Source organism: Corythoichthys intestinalis, chromosome 1 (genome assembly GCF_030265065.1).
Source record: "Corythoichthys intestinalis isolate RoL2023-P3 chromosome 1, ASM3026506v1, whole genome shotgun sequence".
Lineage (NCBI taxonomy): Eukaryota > Metazoa > Chordata > Actinopteri > Syngnathiformes > Syngnathidae > Corythoichthys > Corythoichthys intestinalis.
The window spans coordinates 66,688,600-66,701,074 of NC_080395.1; the positions used below are offsets into that span (position 1 = coordinate 66,688,600).

Below are 12,475 nucleotides of genomic sequence, written 5' to 3' on the forward strand. Positions count from 1 at the left end.
AATTGTAATACCTTGATATTTTTGCTTAAGGTTATCGGCATATGCTGATTCAAAACAATAAAATATCACTCTACAGAGACCACTGAAAGACAATAAAATTACATACTGATTTGGTTTAAATACATACAGTATTTGGTTTAAGTACAGACTTTTAGCTACTTATATGTGAATGTGACTGAGTCAGCCATTCTGAGTTTTGCAGAAATGCAATGGCCGAATTTTATTTGTCCATAACATAGCCAAATACCTTTGAAATTAAATGCTTCGGATGTGTCCAAAACATAAGAAGGTTGATTCAACAAAATATCAAATCATAACATTAGTAAACATTGGAGGTAGTGAAGAATATTATGCAAAGATGCCGGGGGGAAAAAAAAGTCTACTTTACACTATATTAAACTATGCTTAAAGTCTCCTGTTTAACTCACCTGGCCTCTCCGGTTTGCATTTCCATCTGGTTGACCCAGCTCTTATAGATGTCCACGGGGTCGGTCTTGATGTTAAGCGTTTTGTCATCCATGATCTCCTTCACAACTGGTGCCAAGATCTGTCTCAGTGCATTCTGGCCCCTCGCACCTCGGTGAAAACTTACTACCATTTTTATGACAGTCGGATTTCCTGTGACAATCTCCTTCATCTGGTCAACTTTTGACCTGCGCACATTAAATGTTCAGGGGAGGTTATGCTAAAATGTTCTGACATCAAGTTTTGGTATTCATTTTCGAGAAAGGACCCATCCATTATAGTGATTTAACTGCAAGAATAGCATTCATTACATTTTCTTTGGTGGTTAGCCAATTAAACATATCTGACAGTAACATTTCAACAATTTGAAATATGTTTTAAATATGCACTGTATTTAAGTTAGGGCTGGGGTGCGTTTCTTTAATTGAATTAGCTACAGGGGAAAAAATTAAGAACTGAGGTAACGGTTTTCTTCCTTTCGGCACCCCAGGCAACCCATAACTTTTCCCACTGCCCAAGTTCATGGCACGACTATTATACTGATGCAAAATGAATTGAAGATAGCGTGCCAGAACATTCTCCTGACAAAAGGTAGAATATGTTTAAGTAAATTGTGCAACAAAGACTGCTGAAAGCACTTCAAGGCATGGCTATCACATGAACGCAAAACAGGCTTAAATGAGAATGAACACCTGAGCAAAGCTATTTTGTCTGTTGTTTGTTAAGTGGCTGAAAAAGCTAAATAATTAGATCCAGCAAAATTGTGGTGTCAATAGTGTGTTTGAATTAATTATTTGCAGTAAAATCTTGAAACTGTCATTGTTTGTATGTTATCATTGAGTTTTGGGTTGGAGTGGGTTTAGGTTGAAGTGCTTGATTGTATGGTAACTAAGGGATCTCAAATAGAGCTGTCCGATATTATGGGTTAGCCAATAAAAGCATTTTAAAATGATATCGGATAATATCGACATTGTTTTTGTTTTTCTCATTTTCGGTTTTGGGCCAATATGCATTTGTCTGTGCTCTCATGTCCACTTGTTGCCTCCCTGTGTTTCAGCTGGTTTGATGACCCCTGCTGGCACTAGGAGTAATTAATTTTGAAAAGTTACAGCACTTTTCACAAACATCATCATTTGTTGACGCGAGCTCATTGCGTATAGAGAAAGCTAAATGGTCAAGCTAACGTCTGCAGCCAGTGTACCATTGCAGTTCTTCCCATATCACTATGTTGTTTGTGCCTTATACAAGCATCGCTTATAAATTATTTTCTTACTTTGTTTAATATTCATGAGCATTGTGTTGTATGTTGGAGATGTGTATATTTTGTTTAGTTTGCATTTGTAGAAAAATGTGGTTACAAGATTTCATTGCTTGCAAGCTTTACTAACAGTTAATATTCAAATTGACAAGTTGTTTATACTTTGCTTTATTTGTGACCGGTGTTTTAAATCTTACTTTTAAAAAGTAACTAGTTAGTTACAAATTACTTCTCCCAAAAAATAATTGAGTTAGTAACTCTCTTACCTCATTGTAAGAGTAATTAGTTACTCAGCAAAGTAACTGACGTCACTTTCCTTTTCGAATGCTATGCTAACGCTCGAGCCAAATAGCCAATCATCATCACATTTGCAAGGGCGTCAACCACCACTTTCTCTCCTTCCGCTCCTGCTCTGCACTCTCCAGGGCAGGCAGGCGGGCAGGCAGGCAGGCAGGCAGACAGATGTGTGACAAAATCAGACAACCTTCGCTTCATTCAACCAAATTGTAGTAACGTGCCTTCAGTAAGTTTGCGCCGTTAATTAGATTACTCACTACTGAAAAAATAAAATAAAATAATTTTTAACAACACAGTTTGTGACTTCTTTTCATATTATTGACACAATGTTTTGTTGTTTTTAGTTTTAAAAAAAGTATCAGTGCTCGTCAAAAGAAAGATGACTACTGTAAAGCCAATTCTACTTTACCCTATTTGTCCGCTATCTGTCGATTTGTGTACCCACAAGCACATTGAGTACAGAATAAGTGCCTTATTGGCACTTGATCCCAAATACAGATGTTTGCACCATTTTGATTTGAACAATAAATATGGTAGTGCAGCATAGGCACTTTTTCCATAACTTCAGTTGAAGTTGTTCTCTATTTTTTTTCACAGAATGTGTATTTGGAAAACCTTTAGGACACACTGGACAATAAACCGTTGGCCTCAAAGTAGTATTTAAAAAAGTGTGTGTTAAAAATTTGAAAATTACTGTAATTCTTATTAATTAACTACTCACTTGATTTCCTCCTGCAGGGCAGTCTTAAACAGCTTAAGCAACAGGTACTCCTCTCTCTGGTTTGAGGCATAATTATATAGGGTGAAGATTACAGAATCCATAAATTTTGTTGATTTATTCTGAGGCATCTGGAAGATCAACTTGGCGAGATATGTGGGATTGGTCTGAAAACAGACAAAGATGAGGTTTTTAAATATCATTGGAGAATAGAGTGGATACAAAAAGTCTTCACGTTCCTCCTCAAATGTCTGTTTTTTTTACGTTTAAAAAAAAAAGGGGGGGGGGGGGACCAAAGGAAATCATTTTTTTTCCCATTGCTAATGTGTGATAAAAGCTGTACAACCCAAATGCTTTTTTTAAAAAAAAAAAAAAAAAAAAAAAAAAAAAAGGAGTTAGTAAAATAAATAACCATGATAAAACTTTTATAAATGGGAGACCACATCTGGCAACATTTAAAGTGGTTCTGATTAACCCCAAGTAATGTTCAGTTGTTGTCAAAGTGTTATATAAAACTAAAGCTGCCACCACTGTACTTCACCTTATGTATGATTGATGTTGTGTTTGCTCCAAACATTCATTTTGAGCAACCTTTGTTTCATCACATATAATCCAATGACAAAAAGGTTGAACTTTTTAGCCATAATTCCAAGTGTAAAATTTGGAACAAACAACACTGATGATCTTTACCAACATAACACCACACCACAGTGAAGTTTAATATGCAATGCAGTACTAATGGTGGGGCAAGATTAGACTTTATTTATCTTGGTTTCATTTTTATCCCAAAAGACGACGTTAGAACAGGGGTGTATACGCTTTTTACATCCACTCTATGACAAAGGCACAGACCAAAAATGTAACTAACCCATCATCCTCAGGCAAAATTGCAATACAATGACTCAAATTATGAGTCATACTGTGACAGTACCTGTAAAAGGTAGAAGAGGTTCTGGTAAGCTTCTAGTTTGATTCTCTTCTCCTTGCTTAGGGCCTTTAGACCACCTCTGTGTTTGTTCATCATCATCATGTCTGAAAGCTGACCCTTGTTTTTCTTGGTCAACTTCTTACTGTGTGAAACCACCTCCTGCAGGGTGATTTTGTTCTTCACCAGCAGACCAATCTTGATATCCATCAGGTTCAGGTCATTCTCCAGCTGCTGATTGGAGCGGATATTGGTGATCACTTCCTCACGGAGGCGCATCAGTTCTAACTCTTCTTGGAAGTCCTGGTCACTGTGATCCAGCAGATGGACAAACTTCCTCAACACCGCCATAGGTGGATTTTCAGCATTAACTGTGTGAAGACATTTTGAGATACAAATTTTAAAAATTAAATAGAATAATATCCGGCATTTCGTTAAATCTGTTTTCTATCTTACTCAGCGTCTTGTAGTCATCCCGAGCCTTGTTTGCTCTGATGAAAGCCTGAATCTTCACCACATCTTTGATCTGTGGTGAAAACATTTATCACTTCACCGCTAAATAGTCCATGTTATTAACAACACCGAGCCCATTTTAAATCACATAGGTTAGGCATATTAAATGAGACAACTACACTTTCAAACCCTAAAGAACCACTAAATGTCAGTGGATGTTGCAGGAAAACATGTGTGACATATGTAGGACGTGATTTAAACCATTAATTAAAATACAACTGCTTGCAGAAACATTACTGCAACAGTCTTTTTGCTAAGTAAAATTATATATTTAATTACATTCAGTTTTTTTTTTTTTTTTTTTTTTTTTTTTACATAGAACACACAGTTTCTGTGGATAGTGATCCCTAGTTTGTCGCGCTTAATGGGGACCAGAACCCGCCGCCAAAAGTGAAAAATCGCTAAGTAGCAAAGTTTGAAGCGCGAAGCAGCGAGAGATCACTGTACTGTTAAATGTTTGCTTTGCATAAAACTAGGGCTGCAGCTATCGAATATTTTAGTAATCGAGTAATCGACTGAAAATCCTATCGATTAATCGGATAAAACATTTTTTAGGTAAAGAGCAATTATAAATATACATGAGAAAAAAAGACATTTCATCTAATATTGAACCATTTTCCGTCAATCAATGTCTTTATTTTCAATGTACATTGTTTAAAACAGCCAACAATTGCCTCTCAGATGTGACTAGAATAAAAAAAAAAGACCGATTCACTGCTTTCACTCCAAAAACTTTTAGATCTTATAAAAAATATATATATTTCTTACCTAAAAATGCCATTACGCTTGATAACACACATCACTTAAAAGTTAGGTGTTTTTCCCACGTGTTTCAATTGAATTTCCATTTGTGTCAAGCCATTTTTAAGTTCTAGTTAAGTTTTAAGTTAGTCCTAACTGTAAGTCCTGATAGGATTTTGAGGTTTTGCAGTGTTCAAAATAAATGTATTGTAACATATCAGGTTATAATATGGCGGGGATATTTGCATGCGTTCTTGAATGCACCGCGTGAAGTGCGGGGGTGAGGGAGGTGCGGGAGAGCGAGAGACATGCCTTCCTGTTGTTGTTGTCGTTCCACAAGTTCCCACAAAAGAAATAATTGCAACCTAACGAAGCGGTTGACTCTTTGTCAACGTTACAGTATGATACCTGCTGTATTGGAGCACATTAGGGGCCAGTGCTACTTGGTGTTTTTTCCAGCATTGACTACTGAGCTAAAATTGACAGTTAGCTTCATCATATTTTCATTCTACACCCTCATCACTCTACAGCGCTATGTTTCACAGATTAAATAAATTCTGTATGTAAGACACGTTAGCCACGCATCGACAGTGGTCTTAATAGAAACCTAGCCCTCCGCAGGGCTAACGTTACGTACGTGAGCTGGTGACAGTAACGTTAATCTTATTAGCGCTGAGAAGTGTACTGCTTTAAGATGGCGGCTGTTTACTAACACCACTGACTCTGTCATTTCGCATCTAGTTCAATATACATGTGATATCTATGAGACGCATCAGATGCTACCTCCTGCCACCGCATTATGCGGGCTAGTTTTTAGCAACGACGGCGTAGTTTGTAGCGGCTGTCGGGTGCAGAAAGGTTTTTTATATTTTTTTTTATTGCTTCTTCCTCTACGCACGTGACATCAGCGCGTTGTCCTACATTAAAAGTAGTCCGGGCAAAACGTGATGCTTAGAGCTGGCAAAACTAAACGATTCCTCAAGGTGAATAAAATTACTCGGATCAGTTTTTAAACTCGAGTTACTCGAGTATTCGTTTCAGCTCTACATAAAACCCATCAACATAGAGAACAGGACAAATACACAAGTAATACTTACATGATCTTTGAAGTACTTCAGGCGATCTCTGTACTTCTTGCGAGCTTGATGCATTCGAACCATTGATTGGATCTGGGAGACAGAACAAAAACACCTCAAGCATAAAGTCTAGTATTTGCTTCTGCCGTCGAACAGGTTTGTTTTACCTTTACAGCATCGTCACTGTGATCTTCTAGATACTTTTTACGCTCCTGGAATTCCTTCCTCTGTTTGTAGCCTTTCCAGTGAGCCTGGAGAAAAACGATCAATGAGCTAGATACATTTTGGGTGGGTTATATAGTCACAAAATGACATAAAATCCTAATTTATTTATTTTTAGGCAGTATTTATTCAGAATATGGCAATATTTTTTTGTTCCTCCCAGAAACATTATAATTGATAAAAAAATAGCGGGGTTTTTGTTTTGTGCAATTTTATACAGTGCTGTGTGTTTGTGTGTGAGTGCACATACATTAAATTGCTTTGATCTCACCTGTATTTTTGTAACAGCTGGATCTTGTGATTTTAGGAAGTTCATCCGCTCCTTTAGGCCTTTCCTTACCAGGTATCCACGGCAACGAGCTTGCAGCTTGGTAATGAGCGTTTCGTTTGCCAACCACAGCTGCTCTCTATTGTAAGCTGTGGTTACCCCTGAGACTACAGACTGAAGAAGCAACAGGAAAAAAAAAGTTTGTGCCAAACAGCCGAAATTACGCAATGCTGAATAGGCACGACCATAAACTTCATAATGTATTGACGGGACAAAGGGCGTAGGGCCAATTCATAGAAGGCCTATCTCCGCAAAGCTGACCGAGTGGAAACACAGACAAAGAGCTTTTTCCGTTGAAAATTGTTGTGAATAAATGCTTAAATCCCTGAATTCGTTATAGATATGGACATAAAACAGTCTCGATTCTTGGTTAAAAGCCCCCCCCCAAAAAAAACAAATAAAAAAACGGGCAGTATCACGTAAATATGTCGAATGTGCTGCTGGTCTTTAAGTCACTGTGGCGGCCCCCTTAGTACAACAAAGAGCTTTTTCGCGTTGAAAATTCTTGTGAATAAATGCTTAATTCCACGAATTCTTTATAGATATGGACGTAAAACAGCCTCAATTCTTGGTTAAAAGCAAAAATAAGTGCAGTTAGCATTTATTTTACATAAATATTACGAACTATGACGCTAGTCAGTAAGAAAATTAGTGGCCGCCATACGTTAAGAAAGAGCTTTTTCCGTTGACATTTTTGTAAATAAATGCTTAAATCCCTGAATTCTCTATAGATACTCTATGGACGTAGAACAGCCTCGGTTCTTGGGTGAAGGTGAAAAAAATGTGCAGGTAGCATTTATTTTACGTAAATATTGCAAACTATTAGGCTAGTCAGTTAGGAAATTAGCTGCCCCCATATGTAAACAAAGAGCTTTTTCTGTTGAAAATTCTTGTGAATAAATGCTTAAATCCCTAAATTCTTTATAGATATGGACATAAAACAGTCTCGATTCTTGGTTAAAAGCAAAAAAAAAAAAAAAAAAAAAAAAAAAAAAAAAAAAAAAAAAAAAAACGGGCAGTTAAAATTTATTTTATGTAAATATTGCGAAGTATAATACCAATGCTGTAGCGGCTAATTTCTCCCATTGATTTTTTTTCACGTTTCAAAATGCATGCATGGTTACGAAAAATATAATAATAAACTTGAATCCTCGAACAAATCACTCCTGAGACAATCCTTCCTGTTTGTACGCAGTACAGCTTTCATACTTTTTCAACCTAAATCCAGCGTTAGATCGCTGCATGTGACCGACTGCTAATAAATGAAGCGGAATGTTGGACGGCCCCCTTCGGAAAGGCGAAGGTGAATAGGGAATGTGTCATGTCAATACATTATGAAGTCTATGGCACAACATACCTGAATGTCCTCCTTGTTTAACTGTGTGTGGTTAGGTATGAACCCTTCTGGTTCCACCCAGGTACCCTCTTTTGTATTCAGGTTGTAGTAGTAGTTGTGTCCACCCTTCACCCAGTGTTGTACCCACTCACTGCTGTTATCACCTGGATATTATAGTAGAGTTTAAACAGAGATGAACGCAACTTTGAGCAAGCACTTTGTCCGACTAAGATTTCATCAATGTCATTATTAATCATACTCAGTGCTGTTCTCACCATCTTTCTTTTTCTCTTCTTTAGCTTTGGCCAAGTCATCTTGGTAGGTCTGAGCACATTCAGAGGTGACTCCATAAAGTCCTGCACCAGGGTTACGTAGCGCTGTGACCGTCTGAGCTGCATCACCATTATCCACCGCCTCGTTGATGGCATGGATACTCTGAGAGACTATTGACACAAACGGAACATAAAGCAAAAAAAAAAAAACAGCACATTATTGCAAACTTTTTTTTAAATTTCCAAATGTATAGAGTATAAAAAATATGAGCTTACACAACAAAGCGTCCTTTGTGTCCTGGTTAGCCTTTAGAATAGCATCCTGGATCTCATCCAGCCAAAGCACAGCAGAAGGATCTTGCGTCTCCTGGATGGACATTGAAAACTATGCTGAGCGTGCAAATGTGCTAAATTAACTACTTCACTTTTTACTTCTGTGTTTTATAGCATGTACGTTTTTGTAATGAAGATTAAATGTAATTGTTATGCTTCAGAAATTTATTGCCATCCACCCTGGACGTCAAATCCATTTTCAAAGGGAGGTTGGCGGCAAATGATCATTGCCAGCCCTCCCAGTCAAAATGAACTGGACATTTATCAATGTCAATGGCAGGCAGAGAATTAATAGTAACTATTATCTCATTTATTTATTTATTTAGAATATTTTCAACTTTTTTTTTTAACAATTATAATAGTCCCCTAATTATTCTTTTTTATTTTTATAGAATGTTATTGAGCGCCCTAGCCAGACTGGATTTGTTTTTTAATTCATTTTAATTGAACTACTGTATGTTATTGATTTATAATTGTATTTATTCTTTCAAAAATGTATCAAAAAATGATTAATGATAAATTATTATTGAGACTCGGCATCCATATATGTGGACATCACACTTGAGTCATGTAGGCCACATGACATTGTGGCCTACATGACTTAAAATGTGATATGACTGTGGACGCCAGTGGCCTATACTACGAAGCCGGTTTTCTGGCTTAGCAGGGTAACTTCGAGAGTAACTTTATCACGTGCGACGCAAGTTCGCAGCTATGCGAGACTACGAAAGGTGGATACGTTGGAACCGAGAAGTGTTGCCATGGCAACACACGCCACACGCCAAACCTGGTCGTGTCAGAGTTAGATCTTGCTTAACATCAGGATTCCAATTAACCACGCTCTATTTAAACAGCACTCCTCCGCGGACGTGTCCTCCTGACAATGACAGCGTACTTGGACGACCCATACGACATTGGCGCGCGGATTGTGAGGGGCTCTCTCCGGAGGGCACGGGTATTTCGGGACCGCCAGAATCCGCTGGCGTACCCGGACGATGTACTCCACGAAAGATATAGATTTTCAGCTTAGGGAATTCTTTACCTGTGACAAATGATCGAGGCGGACGTCACTAATGTAACCCGCCGAGTCAGGCCCTCACAACCGCGCAGCTTGTGTGCCTGTCCGTGCGCTCTTTTGCTAGGGACAATATATGTATTCCATCTGTGATGCTGAATACCTGCGTAAGAACACTGTAGGCCTATGCCGTGCGATTCGGAGTGGGGTATGGAAACGCTTCAAATTGATTGTTAAAATCGCTGAATGTAAACAAATGCGGAGCATTGCTCTCATACAAGAAATATATTTAACGAACTTTCCAGCGTTATTTCGTTGTGTAAATGCAGTTATAATAATCATAGAAAATATAGACTATTTCAACATTGAGAAAACTTGCGTTTTTTTCTGCCAACTCGAAGAGATTAAATTGTCAAATCCACTGATAGGACAGACGCACAAATATAAAAGACATAAATGTTTATTGAATATGCACCTTACAGTCTTGTTTAACTGTGAAAATTCGTTACAAAAGACGGGCTTTAATTTACGCAACAACACATGGCATCCCGCATTTCCTTCTTCTCCTTGAGTCCTCACAAATATATATATATTTTTTTTTTGGTCGGGCTTGGGCCTGCAAATCAAGTTGATTGATCGGACTCGGGTCGGGCTGGATTTTTTAGCCCCAAACTAAAAAAAAGAACATACGTATTCATACAGTCAAGGGGACTAAACATACAATCATCCTGCTTCATGTGGTGATGCGCGATAAATTATTTCTTACTGTTAACGTACCAAATCTTCTTTTATTGTCCTAACAGCAGGCTTTATTTCTTTTGATGGACATAAGTAAACTGGCATATTGACGCATTCACAAATCACACGATCTGTAAATTCGCTGTCAATAGACCCGTCGCACTCTACTCGCCGAATCGGTGTTGGATTTCGCGGTGAGGGTGGATTTTAATCATCGCGCATTCCTCCTCCGTGAAGTAAGGTGCCCGTGCCATCGTCACAAGTAGTGTTTGACTCTGGTCTCCGCCCCCTTTTATGTGAACGCGCAGTAACTCTGACTGGGTTGACACAGGTTCGACTAATCAACCTCATAATCAGCGTCGTAGCACCGATTGACCACAAACTAGACAACCAGGTTTTGTCAACTCCGGTTACCCGCTAGTAAACTGGATTACTTCTGGGGAGGTTGAACTCCGTTCGTAGTATAGGCCACAGGCCTTTATGAGGCCAGGTTTTATGAATTAAAAAAATAAAATAAAATAAAATGAAATAAATAAAAGTCACTTTCCCTATAAACTCTTATGTTTTCCAAAACTTAGAGATGCCTAAACATATTACAAAAGTCCAGCACAAGAGTTAACTGGGATATCTTATTTAGATTTGGAAGAAAAGCGAGGAGGGAAAATAAAGGAAAGAAGAAAAAAAAAACATTTTGCTACAACTGTTTAGACTCACACTCCACAATATCAGGCACGTCAACAAAATCCAATCAGATGATCATGAAAAAAAAAAAAAACAGCCGAAGGTTATTTTATACTAATACCACAACAAAATTTCAACCAATTTTAGAATAAGCGAAGAAAACTTGCATAATGCTTTATACCAGGGATACGGCCCGCCTCCACATTTGGTCCGGCCCCCTGAACGATTTTTTTTTCTTTTTTCAATAGTGTTATTTATTTCCTGGCTTTTTTCTGTGAAGAACCCAGATAGGGTTATTTGGTTATTATCTATTTAATTATATTATATTATATTAAATAATATTTTGGGCTGTCAAACGATTAAAATTTTTAACCGAGTTAATCACAGCTTAAAAATTAATTAATCGTAATTAACCGCAATTCAAACCATTTATAAAATATGCCATATTTTTCTGTAAATTATTGTTGGAATGGAAAGATATATACATTCAACATACTGTACATAAGTACTGTATTTGTTTATTATAACAATAAATCAACAAGATGGCATTAACATGATTAACATTCTGTTCAAGCGATCAATGGATTGAGAGACTTTTAGTTCTTAAAAGATAAATGTTAGAACAAGTTATACAAATTTTATATTAAAACCACTCTTAATGTTTTCGTTTTAATAAAATTAATTATTTTTTAATTTTTTTATTTTATTTACTTTTGTTCCGTGAAGAATTCAGAATTGATTGTGGCTTTCTGAAAAACAATAAATTTTTCCATTTAGGCACTCCTGCAATCGTCACAAATTTTCTGTTACAAACTGACCCGGCCCCTCATCAGAGAAGGAAAAAGTTATGTGGCACTCACAGGAAAAAGTTTGGGGACCCCTGCTCTATACGATACCTAATTAGGAAAGCAATATAGCCACACCAAAACTATACAATAATACTGTAATAACCCCTTTCTGAATCCAGATGGCGCACTCATTCTCTATGCAAGACACTGCCATTTTCAGTCACAGCCACCTCATTTGGTTCCAGCTCTCTGCCTTCTTTTGGTGTTGCAGGGCGGAGAAGAGGAGGTGTGTGCACTTGAGGAAGGGGCGGGTGAGTCAGAATGATACCTGATCTCAAGACTGAAGGGGCAGCTAACATCTGTAGCAGAATGCAGCTGAACTCTACCAAGTTCAAGCTTTGCAGAAGTCACCGTTAAACTTCATTAGTGTTTGCTCGATTCCAGTAGGTGTTTTAAGTAATATTTGCAGAAGGTGAGTAATGACTACAGGAGGCATCCAATAAGGGTGTAGTGCCTGAGCAGTGAGGGTATGGGTACAATAACTGCAGTGTAGCTTATTAAATAGTACTTAACACGTCATTCAACTAAAAAGGAACTAAAAGTCGCAAGGGATAAAAAAATTCATAACTTTTTTTTTTTGCTTACATGTTGTTCTCTTCCTTAGAACCAAAAGCTGTTTATAGTTTCTGTTTGTTTTTGTATTGTAAATCATTAGAAGTCTACTTACAAACCCACATCTAGAATAATGCCTCAAAGAGGCCCGGCTATC

The 12,475-nt window shown here is 37.6% G+C and overlaps 1 protein-coding gene across 1 annotated transcript in view; it reads right to left on the bottom strand.

Annotated features, from left to right (window-relative positions):
- Positions 1 to 12,475, bottom strand: part of iqgap1 (IQ motif containing GTPase activating protein 1) — a 141,811-nt gene that overhangs the window by 14,553 nt on the left and 114,783 nt on the right. The window contains exons 16-25 of the mRNA XM_057836916.1: positions 8,428 to 8,518; positions 8,155 to 8,322; positions 7,901 to 8,043; positions 6,487 to 6,657; positions 6,161 to 6,244; positions 6,015 to 6,086; positions 4,120 to 4,189; positions 3,670 to 4,034; positions 2,742 to 2,905; positions 429 to 653 (exon numbers count right to left, since the gene is read on the bottom strand). Coding sequence (XP_057692899.1) covers positions 429 to 653; positions 2,742 to 2,905; positions 3,670 to 4,034; positions 4,120 to 4,189; positions 6,015 to 6,086; positions 6,161 to 6,244; positions 6,487 to 6,657; positions 7,901 to 8,043; positions 8,155 to 8,322; positions 8,428 to 8,518 — 1,553 coding nt within the window. The remainder of the gene's footprint in view (positions 1 to 428; positions 654 to 2,741; positions 2,906 to 3,669; positions 4,035 to 4,119; positions 4,190 to 6,014; positions 6,087 to 6,160; positions 6,245 to 6,486; positions 6,658 to 7,900; positions 8,044 to 8,154; positions 8,323 to 8,427; positions 8,519 to 12,475) is intronic.